At 49.6% G+C, this 13,175-nt stretch overlaps 1 protein-coding gene across 3 annotated transcripts; it reads left to right on the plus strand.

The window, feature by feature from the left end:
- Positions 1-1,705: 1,705 nt before the first annotated feature.
- On the plus strand, positions 1,706-12,124 carry LAX1 (lymphocyte transmembrane adaptor 1). 3 transcript variants are annotated; one of them, XM_042925785.1, is made up of 6 exons: positions 1,706-1,933; positions 3,511-3,685; positions 6,323-6,432; positions 6,864-6,974; positions 7,545-7,630; positions 10,141-12,124. In XM_042925785.1, exons 2-6 carry the CDS (start codon positions 3,591-3,593, stop codon positions 10,933-10,935), a joined length of 1,197 nt encoding a protein of 398 aa, XP_042781719.1. In that variant the 5' UTR covers positions 1,706-1,933; positions 3,511-3,590; the 3' UTR covers positions 10,936-12,124. The 3 variants fall into 3 exon arrangements, with proteins under 3 accessions (XP_042781719.1, XP_042781718.1, XP_042781720.1); XM_042925784.1 differs by lacking the exon at positions 1,706-1,933 and adding an exon at positions 2,465-3,282; XM_042925786.1 differs by lacking the exon at positions 1,706-1,933 and adding an exon at positions 2,465-3,282 and having other exon boundaries at positions 3,517-3,685.
- Positions 12,125-13,175: the final 1,051 nt, after the last annotated feature.

A 13,175-nucleotide genomic window follows, 5' to 3' on the forward strand; every position in this document is an offset into this window, starting at 1 on the left:
TCCCTGCCCTGAAGGGGTTCAAAGGCTACTCGAGGAGACAGGCATTTGAGCAACTAATCCCAACAATCGAGGGCCGGTGCCATGGGAACGCAGAAGAGCAAACCCAGGTCCAGAAGGGGAAGTCTTCACAGAGGTGGTGACAAGACATATTGTTTTAAAAAATAACTCTATTTCTTTATAAAAATGACACTTGCTTTATATAATAATGCAAGCGATAAAAATCCCGAGAAGGAAGTAACAAAACGCCTCAAGGCCCACAACCTAGAAATAACCAGTATAAAACTCTTCAAATGGATTTTATTGGAATTTTACGAGACAGAGAGGAGTCTGTCCGTCACAGTGGAGGAACCAACGCAAGGGCCAAGGACGTGGAAGTGACCAGAGCCAGGGCTGCGTGGAGTGCAGAGTGCCCACACAGGGGTGCCAGCTGAGGCTGAGCGCGGTGTGCTAAGCATCTAGAGCCACGTGGTGGGAGACTTCCCATAAATATGCATGGCACCCGGGGGGCTCAGTCAGCTGAGCACCTGACTCTTGGCTTCAGCTCAGGTCACGATCGCATGGTTTCGTGGGTTTGAGCCCCACGTTGGGCTCTGTGCCGGCAGCATGAAGCCTGCTTGGGATTCTCTCTCTCCGGTGCTCGCTGCTCCTCTCCCACACGTGCTGTCTCTCTCTCTCTCTCAAAATAAATAAATAAAATTTTAAAAATATTAAAAAAAAAAAAAGAAAGTGACACACGGCAGGTAGGCAGGCTAAACGTCAAGAGAGGGAGAGAGAAAGACCAAAGGGGGCAGTCCATTGAAGTATAAAGAAATGAGCCTAATGCATAATGAGATAATCATACAATAGTGGCCCCCATTTAATGAGCTCCTACATATGCCAAGTCCTAAGCTAAGCATGTTTCATGGTTAGCCCGATTCATTTTCACAACAGCATTACCTAAGTAGTATTATACTGTCAATTTACACCCAAGGAAACACCCAGAAAGATTAGAGGACCTGCCCAAGATCACCCAAGTAGGTCATTTAGGATCTGAACTTGAACTGATACTCTTAACGCAGTGCTTCTGTCTTGCCTGAGGACTCTGAAAGGTTTCAGGTATTAGCGAGATCCGCTGAGTTAGCACAGAGCCTCTCCCCGTCAACGGGTTTTGCTCACTTGGATGCGTAAGTTCCGTCTGTTTAAAACCAATCTCAATACTTCAGAATCCTGTGTCACGTTCAACCCCGAAATCTTGGAAAGCCGTTAGAGGGAAACACCAGAGCAATCAGATTTAAACCATATACCCTATTTCCCAGGAGTGAGTCGTTTTCTTCCATTATTGTGATGCATAATTTCACACACCTATTTTGTGTTCTCATTTGTTGGTTTGATTGGTTTGTTGCACGACGGGGAGGGAAAGGAGAACGGGGCGACAGGGCGCAGCTGGGTCTGAAAACCTGGAGCTTGTCTGCAAAGCCTCCTTTCAGAAGGTTGTTTCCCTCAAGCTGGGGGGGGGGGGGGGGGGGGGGAGGGGGAGGGGGGAGACGAGAGAGTCAGGAGACCCGGAGGGAAGATCAGTCTGACTCAAGCATTCTGGGTAGATAAGAGAACCAAGGTCTTAAGATGATCACGCAAGAGAATTTCTTTAAAAAAAAAAAAAAAAATTTTTTTTTTGAAAGTAGCTGTTCTGAGGTTTGGTTCCATTGGCCCTTCTCTTGGACCGCCTTCCAAGCTCCCAGTTTGCACACAGCCTTCTGGCACCAGAGGCTCAGGACAGGCCTGGGGAGCCTAGCTTCTCTCTTCCACCAGTCCCAGCCACCAGGGCCATGGAGCAATGGATCTTCTCCTGAGGAGTCCTAGCTCTACGCAGACCCCATCCGAAGGACAAGCAGGCAGACACCCAGCTTCCGGCTCTCGAACCAGCGGCCTCTGAGCCACCTCTGCTTCCTACCGGGTAAGGCTGCGTGGAGGGAGGGCAGCGGGCACCTGGAAAGGCAGAGCTCTGGGGACAGCCGGCCAGGACCCACCAGCGGCCCCCCTGCCCTGAGGGCCTTGTGAGAGCCTGGCCGTGCAAAGCAGGGGAGAGCAGCCCCGGGAGGCCATGGGCCTCAGGGTCCACTGGGAAGAGGCAGAAGAGACATGGTGCTGAGGCACTGTCTGTATTCCGTGCTGTCCCTCTGGGAGTCCATTGCCTTCTGGAAAGCCAAGTCAAAGGCCCTTCTTTCTTTGCTTTTTTTTTAACGTTAAATTATTTTTGAGAGACAGAACGTGAGTGGGGCAGGGGGAGGGCAGAGAGAGAGGGAGACACAGAATCTGAAGCAGGCTCCGGGCTCTGAGCTGTCGGCACAGAGCCTGACGTGGGGCTCGAACTCACAGACTACTCCCGGAGCATGACCTGAGCTGAAGTCGCATGCTTAACGGACTGAGCCACCCAGGCGCCCCTCAGAAGCCCTTCTTCACATCCTCATAAGAGTCTTAGTGGCCCCTTCTTTTTGGACTCTCCCGAGATGCAAAGAGAGTTTTAGGAGATGGAAAAAGGAAAGAGGAGAAGGGAGCTAGAAACACATATTGAACAGCTGTGTAAGTTTGGGACACTTTGGGTAGACACGGGGTATGGGGTCTCTGGCCTCTGAGATAGCCACACAACAAGCAGGACTGTGACAGATCTCCAGAAGAGTCCTGTGAGGGAGACAGCCAGCAGACAGGGGCCACAGAGGGCAGGGCTTCAGGAGGGAATGGCCTCCAGGGGCCCTGCTGACCCAGCATTGGCTCCATCCTTAGGGTAATACCCAGAGAGTCTCAGAACGTGAAACACAGACCAGCTTTGTCAAAATCACTCAGGGAAGTGTCTATGAAAATAGCCTGCCTCCCTGCCTCAGAACCCAAAGGAACAGTCATGAATCTCCCTCCACCTTGTCCCATCTTTAGCCACACTCCCCACAGACCACAGCGCACCCGGCCAACCCAGGGAACAGGGGTGAAGACATGGTTTCTGCTATCTTATTGTAGCTGAGCAGCGTTTCCTGTGCCCCAAGCTTCATTAGCACATTGGTGGTGTCATTTCCTGTGACGACTCTCTGTTTCCATTCTGGCAAAATGTTTGCTCTTTTCTGTCTGCTTTGAGGGTTGGGGGAGGATGGGCTTCTCACAGAGCCTCTCTCTCGGGCCTCTTGGCAGTTCCCCCCTCCTTGCCCCTCATACTTCCACCAGAAGGCAGAGAGCGTAGCGTCTCCCTGAGCCACGTCGCTTGGGGGACACCATACCCGGCTGAGGTCTCGCCTCCGGCACTGTAGCCACATCCAGGTAGAAGCGAACCTGTTGTTTTTGTATTTGGGGTCAACGCAGCCTGACAGTTGCAAGGTAGATGCAAGGTAGAAAGTTGGCGGGGGGAAAGAAAGTTCTAGAAAGATTGGAAAACATGGGGATGGGGAGGGTGTCCATCGTTCTTATCTACTTAAAAAAGTGGTCATGATGATATGTAAAACACAAACCAATTTTGCCTTTTCTCCGGGGGGTCGACAACTTGGGAAGATCCAGGAGAAGTGGCCACATGCACTAGCTGATGAGAATTAAGAGAAGGCTTAGAAGAAGCTGAAGCCAGAGAGGTTCCCATGGCAATGGATATGATCACCCCAACCCTTTCAGAAATCAGAGGGGGGACTTCGGAGGCCAGGACACTGCAGGAAACTGGTGGCAGCCTGGACAGGTGAGTGACTCCACCCTCCCCAGATTTAGACAGACATCCCTGGTGGACCCTGGGGGGGGGGGGCTCTACCCCAGCAGTGCTCCTAGCCCTCACAGCCAGGCTCAGGTCCACTGAGACCACCAAACTCCAGGCTTAGAGAAGTTTTCTCAGGGCTGCTGGGAGGAAAGGAATTGGTGTTGATGAGAAAAAAGGAGTCGCAGGGGGTGGCTGTGATAACACAGGATTTCCCTAGAGCTCGCTGCCTGGCCTGGTTGGATTTCTGACCTCCCAGAGACCCAGTCCATCACTGTCCCCAATCTTTCCTGTCTCAGGTCTCAACCACCAGTCCCCCACCACAAAAAACACACAAAAAACTAGGCCCTCCCATAATGGAAACAAAAGGCCTACTTTTTTCAATGATGTGTTTTTAGGTCCTAAAAACTTTCCATGAATGAAAAATGCAATCATAGATGTGATAAAGCTATATCTTTAGCATATAAAATCTCACAGAACTAATCGTGGATATAAATTTTACTGCTAAAACTTTCAGTATCATACTCACAATAAAAAAAAAAAAAAACCCATCAGCAGTTGAAGCTTTAGCAACACTGGTGGGTATAAATCTCAGTGCTGCAATAACAAACACATTTTTTTAATATTTCCCTTTATTTTCGAGAGCAAGGGAGAGACAGAGTGTGAATGGGGGAGGGGCAGAGAGACAGACAGACAGACAGAATCCAAAGCAGCCTCCAGGCTCCAAGCTGTGGGGCTCTAACTCACGAATCACGAGATCATGACCTGAGCTGAAATCAGATGCTTAACCAACTGAGCCACCCAGGCGCCCCAAAAATGATCAATTTAAAATCGCTGTCGTTCAGGGAAATAAATGTTATTACCATGACAAACAAATATATGTCACCTGCAGGTGAATAGGAGCATTGATGGGGAATGAATTCATAAAGTTGTCAGAACTCGGAATCCCCCCAGAAATCATCACTTCTACATTCCTTCGTGTTTATTAATTTATGCACTCATTCAACAAATATTCATCATGCCCTTAGTAAGTATCAGGCACTGTTCCAGGCACCAGATAAACAGGATAGACAAGTCCATGGCCTCCTGGAGCTTACAGTCAAGTGGAAAAGTCAGATCTTAACAGATAAACAAATCGATATATAATATAATGCCAGTCAGCCTTAAGTCTGAAAAACGAGAGCAGAGTTAAGGGGACCGAGAGTAATAGAGTGTGGACTGGGAGGGCCTGTCTGAACAGGTGACATTTCAGAAGAGACCTGAGTGAAATGATGGACCGAGCTACGCAGACACCTGGGAGAGGGCCCTGTAGGTCGGAGGCAGGACTATGCTTTGCACGGACAAAGAAGAGCCTCGAATCCTAGCTGTCAAAGTCAGATGGAAAGTGGTAGGAGACGAGGTCAGAAGACAGACAGAGGCCAGCACATAAGGTGCCGGGGCGTCTTCACTGGGTAGGGACTGTGGCTGTCTTCCCAAGTGTGATGCAGGTCACAAGAATATGGGGGACGTGACCTGGTTTACTGTCAGGAGGACCACACTGGCTCGTGCGTGAAGATAATAGGCCGGGGTCAAGAGGGAAAGCCAGGCGTCGCATGCGGGAGGGTGCTGCAAACCTCCACATGGACCGAGTGTTGGCAGTGGAGGAGCAAGAGGTGACTGGGTTCGGGAAAGATGCCCAGGATGGAGCAGACGGAATCTGCCGCTTGACCGGAAGTGAGGTGTGAACAAAAAGGAGCGCTCAAGGACGGCTCCAAGGTTTCTGACTGAGCCACTAGATGACGGGAGACACCACAGGAGAAGCAGGCTTATGAGAGAAGAACAGGCATTCCGTCTGAGGCCTATCTGGCTGGAGACGTCCACCGGGGAGCCTGGCGGAAACGTCCAGTGTAAATTGGGTAAACAAGCCTAGGCCTCGGGAGGACAAAACCCTTCCCTGGTAGCTGATCGGGTTTCTGATATTTGGAGGTAGCAGGTCCCCTGGCGATTCCCGCCGTAACCTCTGTTGGCTCTTGTTACAGTGGCAGCAGCCCCAGTCCTGTCAGGGAATCGCCAGCAGCACAAACCGGCTCCTGCCTTTGCACCGGTTACACCCCACGAAACAGCAAATGTTGCTTGGCGGCCAGCTCCACACGTTGGTGCATGGGGGTGGCTCAAGTGCCTGCAGGCTGGACTCTGGCACAGAGAGCTCCCTCACTGTGCGTGGGGTAACCCCTCTTCCCCACAAGACAGGAAGCCCAGGAGTAGGGGATAAGGGGAAGTCAGGGCAGAGGAGCATGGTTTTGCAAACTCAGAGGATAATGTAGTGCGGTAGAAAGAGCACGATCGTTGGGTCCAAACAGACCTCAACTCGCATTCTATCCCTGCCCCTTCCTACCCGTGGGATCTCTGATACATTACTCTGCCTTTCTGAGTCTAGAATCCGGCATTCAGAAGGGACAGTTCCCTTCTCCTGTGTCCAGTGTCCCTCTGTCCATAGAGAAGACCCTCTCTTCAGCCAAACAGCCTACCCACCTCCGCTTTCCGGCACTCAGCTCCCATTCCAAGTCCTCGGGCTCCAATTCCTGTTGAAAGCACCCTCTCCAACCTCCTCGGCCTCCTACAGCTGCCCCTTGGTTTTCCTCACAGACATAAAGACCACAGCAGTGCCATCTTCTCTGGGTTCGCGGGCTTCCTCGCCATCCTCCTGACCACCATGATTTTCTACGGCCTGTGGAACTGGAATAAATTGAAGAAGCGTGAGTCCCTTGTTCGCCCAGAGTTGAGACCCACCCCCCCCCCCACCCCCGCAGGGTCGATAATCTAGCCTGGCGTTTAAAGCCCAGTTTATTCTCCAGGGATAAACTATCACACTGCGGAATCCTCTATTCTTCTCTGACACGTTGGTCCTTGTCTCACTCGAGAGTCTACGCTGTGTCTCCATTTTGAAAGCCGTTGCCCTGGGACTTTTGTGTCCCAACCCTCGCCCCCGGCCCCCCCCGTTTCTTCCTCCTGCTTCTGTCTACCAAGTCTTCTAGCTCAAATGGAATTGGGCAGCCGTGAAAATGTATATTTTATGATACATAGTGAGGGTGGAGAATATTTTCAGGGACCACCTCATCCCCAACGGTCCCCACGTTCTGTGCCACTGGCCTCTGCCACGATCTCCATCTCTGTCATTGCCTTGCAGGACAAGTTCCTTACTTCCGAGTTACCGTCATGCCCTTACTGACGCTGTCTCGACCCAGACAAGGAGCCAAAAATATTTATGACTCCTTGCCCCAGAGGCAAGAAGACCTGGGTAGGTTTTTCTTTCTAATCCACGGACTGCAGACGTTACTGACCTTCTACGCCCAGAATGTACCTCTCACCGCCCAGAGGCAGCATTCTTTAAATTTTCAGACGTTGTGCCCTTCAGGGAGCATGGAAGAGGAGGGGATAGGAGGAAACACTGGGGGCCTAGAAAGCTCTAAAAAGGGAGGTAGGGGGCTCTACAAAGGTTGGGGGGTTTGGTTCGCCTTGATGTGAGGTTAGCAAAGGACAGGTGAGTGTGTCTAGGGATGGGGAAGACAGAGAGGAGAACATGGCCTCCGGCATTACAGGCAGGGAAGGTTCGCCCCAGGAGCCAACTTCCCAGCCTCCCCAGCCTCTGTGCTAGTTAGTGTCCTCCTGTCCTCTGCTAGAAGCTGAGGGCAGTTCCCGGGCTCAGAGCACATCATGCCCGTAGCTCTGACTCTCTTACCAAAGAACACCAGGCCCCAACTACCAGACGCCATATAAACCCACTTCACCCACGACGCAGGGACTGCTCAGGCTGGAGCGCTCAGGGCACCGGCCAGCCATCCTCAGGGTTTGTCCTCTGTCCTTTCAGGGAGACGTCAGTCAAGGAGTAACCGTATTTTCAGTACCGAGAGCCTCCTCTCCAGACATTCTGAGACCCCTCCTTCTGAGCATGTGGTAAGAGTCAAGGGGAAGGACAAGTCCCTTGGGAGAAAGGATGTGTCTCTGGCAGAAGAATTGGGGGAAAGGAGTTCAGGCCACAGAGCAAACCACATGTCCTTTGGCAGTCACCCTGTGACCCTATTAATACATTGGGAAGACTAGCCTGGGGACCTCCCTACTGCCCAGGGAGAGAAATGAAGAAAGATAGGCACAAGTGTTTGTGATGTTAAGCAAGGCACCAGGGCACATATATTCAAGGACTGAAATGGATTGTTTTCACCAAGACAGGTAACCCTTTATCCAAAGGAGTCCTGTCCCCTTCCAAGTAATCACCTCAGGAGGGCACACAAGCATTCCAACAAGGCTGTCGGTGCTCAAAACACCCTAAAAGCCCTGCCGTGGTAATAACTTCTGGGGCCTGTGCCAAACTATTTCAATTATCCTCCAGGGCAGGTATATTTGTAGGTCACTGAGCCCCGTAGCTGGCGTCAAAAGTGTTTGACCAAACGTGGGATTTTTTTTTTAATTTTTCTTTTAATGTTTATATTTTTGAGAGAGAAAGACAGAGTGCACGTGGGGGAGGGGCAGAGAGAGAGAGGGAGACACAGAATCCGAAGCAGGCTCCAGGCTCTGAGCTGTCAGCACAGAGCCCCACGTGGGGCTCGAACTCACGGAGTGTGAGATCATGACCTGAGTTGAAGTTGGACGCTTAACGGACTGAGCCACCCAGGCGCCCCAAATGTGGGATCGTTTTTGAGGTGACCAGGGGAGTAGTATAACGAGTACCGATAAGTCCACGTGTCCTGTGATCAGGCTCGGAAGGCAGCCCCCAGGGAGGACTCCCACAACACTGTGGCACCCGACACGGTAAAGGGAGGACTTTGAAACTCAGGGGGCTCATTTCCATAGATAAGTCCTTGTTTGCTTGTCAAAGAATCGGTTTGTGATCATCTCAAGTGAACACAGTCCCGCTGCTGCTGACCCCCTGCTCTCCAGCCTACCCAAAACCCAAAGATTTAGGGTTCGAATACGATGCGACCATCTTCCCGCCATCCTCCCCTATACCCCATCCTTGGGCTCTGCTCCCACCTCTAAGACTTCCTGGGGGAGCAAGCCTGCGTGGCCGATGAAGGGCAGGAAAGAGGAAACTCCGCTGCCAAAGTGAGTTCCAGCCCTTGGGGGTGGGGGCGAGGCGGGGTGGGGAATCCTGAGGGGATTTTGCATTCAGAGTGCCAAACCCAGGTAAGGCCACAACGTGTCTGGCTTGGGCTCTGTAGTGTGTGACGAACATTTTGAACCAATTGCCAACAGGTAAAAATCTAAAAGGTTTCGCATTCAAGTCTGGAGGCTTTTCTTGAAAAGTCAGAAGCTCTGGAAATTTCAGACCGGCATCCCTAAATAGCCAGAATCACCTGAGCCTTTAGGTCAGCCGCCCCTTTAATAATAATGGCAAGCATTTGTTAGTGTTTTTGACGTGGCAGGAACTATTCCAAACACTTGGCACATGGTCATACACTTACTCCTCACAAACACCTGTATTATATAGGTATTATGATTCTCCTCATTTCCCATGCTGGAAAGTAAGGCCACGGAGAGATTAAGCAATTTGCGCAAACCCAGCACGGAGTAGCGAGGCTGGGATTTGCACCCTGGGTCCGGGGCTGAGTCGCTACTTTTAGCTACATTGTCTCAGTGGGTTCTGAGGCAGCAGGTTGTGTCCAGTTTATCACACTCCCCCCACCCCCCAACACACACACTCCCCGGTGAACACTCATGCTGTGGCCAAAAACTAGCAGCAATTTACACATCTACACTGTTGCTAAACTTACACTTACTCTGTGTTGTTACACGTACACGGTTGCTCTCCGCTTCTCTCATACCTGCCTAGCATCTAAAGCCTTGCAGTCCGGGGGGCGCCTGCGTGGCTCAGTCGGTTGAGCGTCCGATTTCGGCACCGGTCACGATCTCTCGGTCTGTGAGTTCGAGCCCCGCGTCGGGCTCTGTGCTGACTGCTCAGACCCTGGAGCCTGCTTCGGATTCTGTGTATATCTTTCTCTCTGCCCCTCCCCTGCTCTGCTCATGCTCTGTCTCTCTCTGTGTCAAGAATAAACGAACATTAAAAAAAAAAAAAAAAAATTAGGGGCGCCTGGGTGGCTCAGTCGGTTGGGCGGCCGACTTCGGCTCAGGTCATGATCTCGCGGTCCGTGGGTTCGAGCCCCGCGTTGGGCTCTGTGCTGACAGCTCAGAGCCTGGAGCCTGTTTCGGATTCTGTGTCTCCCTCTCTCTGACCCTCCCCTGTTCATGCTCTGTCTCTCCCTGTCTCAAAAATAAATAAAACGTTAAAAAAAAATTAAAAAAAAAATTAAAGCCTTGCAGTCGATTTAGAGATTTAGAGATTTTTTCCCCCAAGGGGAAGAAACAAGTAAAAGAAATATCAGACAGTAGTACTGGCTGGGGAAGTAGAAAGGCTTTGCCCATATTTCCGCTTCCATATCCTATCACTACCCTTCTCTTCTTGTTCATAGCCCTCCCAAGCAGGCAATGTCCTCTGGGTGCACAGAGACCATTACCCTGCCAACGGCTATGCAGTGGGCATCTATGACAATGCCACAGGGCTCCAGATGCGTGGGGACCTCACTCCCTCAGCACACTATGTCAATGTCACAGCAGCCAGAGACTGCCTGAGCATTTCTTCAGAGGATTCCAGAGATTACATCAATGTCCCCACGGCGGAACAGATTGCTGAGACTCTTCTGGCGTCTGCCAACGCCACCCCCACGAACAGTTTTGCCCCCCCAAATGCTCAGAAGCTGGAGCTTACTGAGGAAAGAGAGCAGGGCTGTGGGAATGCCAGTGACCACACCAGTTTTTGGTCTCCAAGGTCTGAGAGCGATGATCCGCTCAGCGACGAGGAAAGTTCTTCTGAGACCTCAAATGACTATGTCAACATGGCAGGGTTGAACCTTGAGGCCATCCACGGGAAGCAGCCCTGGATGGTTTCTCAGTGCTACAGAGATTATGAAAATGTCCCATCGGCACATGCCAGTGGAAACCAGCAGCAGGCGGAGGAAGAAGGGACATCCTCAAACACAGACCATGTAGAAGGCAGGACAGATGGTCCAGGGACCCACGTCCAATTTGTCATGCAGTCAGGGAGGTTCCTGGCTCTAGGGGATTATGTGACCTCTCTGCCATCTGCACAGAAGGAGACTAGTCAGATGAAACATGGAGAAGAGATGCCAAATGAGGCCTCTGATGACTACGAGAATGTGTTAGCTGCCAACTTCGGAGACGTGGACCCCAAGGGGCCAGACGCATAGCTCCTTCCTGAAGAATTAGGCCCCAGGCACCCAGCTGGAGAGCTATGGGGAGTAGTCTATCCTGCCAGATCCACAGCCACCACAGGGTCTGGTAAAGACCCTTGAACATCCTTGTATTTCAGTGGGTTCTCTCAGGTGGAGTAGTACAAAGAGGTCGAGATACACAGGAGTTAAGGAAGTCACAAAAGCCAAGGTCTGGGAAAGCCAGAAAGGAATTCTTCTGAAGCAGGGTGCTGTTATCTCTCATACCAACCTAAGAATGTTTGCTGAAACCGCCTTATAGGATGGTTAGCAGATTAAAAAATGCGATAGTACTTTAGTGCACAGTGGAAACGTGAAGTAGCCTAAAAGCATTACCTTCACAGATACCAGCAGGCTGCAAAGCAAGAATGCAGATTCGTCTGTAATCCAGGCAGAGGCCAAAAAGAAGGGACAAGTCAGAGCTGGGGTGGGGCAGCAGCTGCCACTTGAAAAAGAGTGTGGACAACCAAATGCTAGAGAAAGATGTGGAACGCCAGGAATTGTCATTCATTGCAAAGTATAGTATCCACTTTGGAAAGCTATTTGATAGTTTCTTAAAAGCACGCGTGTATTATACAACCCAGCCATTCCAGTACTAGGTGTTTACCCAAGAGAATTGAAAATTTGTGTTCATGCAATAGCCCATACGTGACTATAGCAGCTTTATTCATAATGCCAAAACTAGAAATAACTCAGATGCCCTTCAACAGGTAAATGGAAAAACAAACTGTGGTATATCCACACAACGAGGTTGTCTATACTCAACAGGAAAAAGGAATGAACTATTGGTTCATGTGACCACAAGGACAAATCGTAAGTGCATTTGGCTAAGTGAAAGATGCTAGACCTAAAAATCTACGTATTGTATGATTCCATTTCTATGACCTTCTGGAAAAGGCAAAACTATATGGAAGGAAAACAGGTCAGTAGTTGTCAGGTTTGGGGAAAGGAGAGAAGTTTACTATAAAGGAATTTTTAGGGTGATGGGGCTATTCTGTATTGGTACTGTGGTGATGGATACATGACTCTATAAATTTGTCAAAACACAAAAAAACTATACAGCCCAACGAGTGACTTTTATTGTATGTAATTTTTTTGTAATTAACCATGCTGTCAGGGGAAGCCATGATGGAATGCAGATTAAGACAAATAAAACCTAACTGTCTTACGAATGTATGATATAGCCTCACTGAAGGTGGGGCCGAGGGGGAAGGAGCTGACTAATTAACTTTGGAAAATAATGTTTTCACTTGAAACTGTAAGATAAAGACACACACACACACAAAAAAAACCTGTACATAACACTGTACTCTAGTTGGTAAGTTTGTATCTCAGAGGAGGACAGGTTAGCGATTCTGAAACTCTTTAAACGTATACTAAGTTTGAACAAATAAGTAAATATAGATAAGGAGAAGCAGAGTTCTTACTATCAGAAAAAGAGGTGACAAGTACAATAAACTCTGTGGTGTTGATGAACTAGAGTTGGAGGCATAGTTTGAACTCTTGTTTATTTTGATATAGGTATGAATAGATACAGAAATAAATATAGATATGTATAGAAATAGGCTAGTATACATATATTTCTCAGCTCTGTCCACTGGGACATCTAGAAGCAATGACACCCCGGAAAGCAATGGACACACTGAGCACTCAGCTCTTGGTTTCTAAATATCATTCTCAATAAAAGGAAACAGAGCTCCTTGGAAAAGTGGCTAGTTCTAGAGCTGGGACTGGGAAAACACATGGGGAGCTTGACCTTCTTGTAGATGAAAGAAAGAGAAAGAAAGAAAGAAAGAAAGAAAAGAAAGGAAAGAAAGGAAAGAAAAGGAAGGAAGGAAGGAAGAAAAAGAAAGAAGGGGGGAAGAAAAGACAAGAAAAGATGAAGGCATGTCAAAAGGAGTCAACCAGGGGCGCCTGGGTGGCTCAGTCGGTTAAGCGGCCGACTTCGGCTCAGGTCATGATCTCGCGGTCCGTGAGTTCAAGCCCCGCGTCGGGCTCTGTGCTGACAGCCCAGAGCCTGGAGCCTGTTTCAGATTCTGTGTCTCCCTCTCTCTGACCCTCCCCCATTCATGCTGTCTCTTTCTGTCTCAAAAATAAAATAAATGTTAAAAAAAAAATTTAAAAAAAAAAAAAAAAGGAGTCAACTAAAAGAATGCCCAGGGGCAAAGTAATGAAAACAAGTAATTATGATACAAATCTATAGCTCAACAAAATATTCT

The sequence above is a fragment of the Panthera leo genome, chromosome F3 (genome assembly GCF_018350215.1).
Source record: "Panthera leo isolate Ple1 chromosome F3, P.leo_Ple1_pat1.1, whole genome shotgun sequence".
NCBI lineage: Eukaryota > Metazoa > Chordata > Mammalia > Carnivora > Felidae > Panthera > Panthera leo.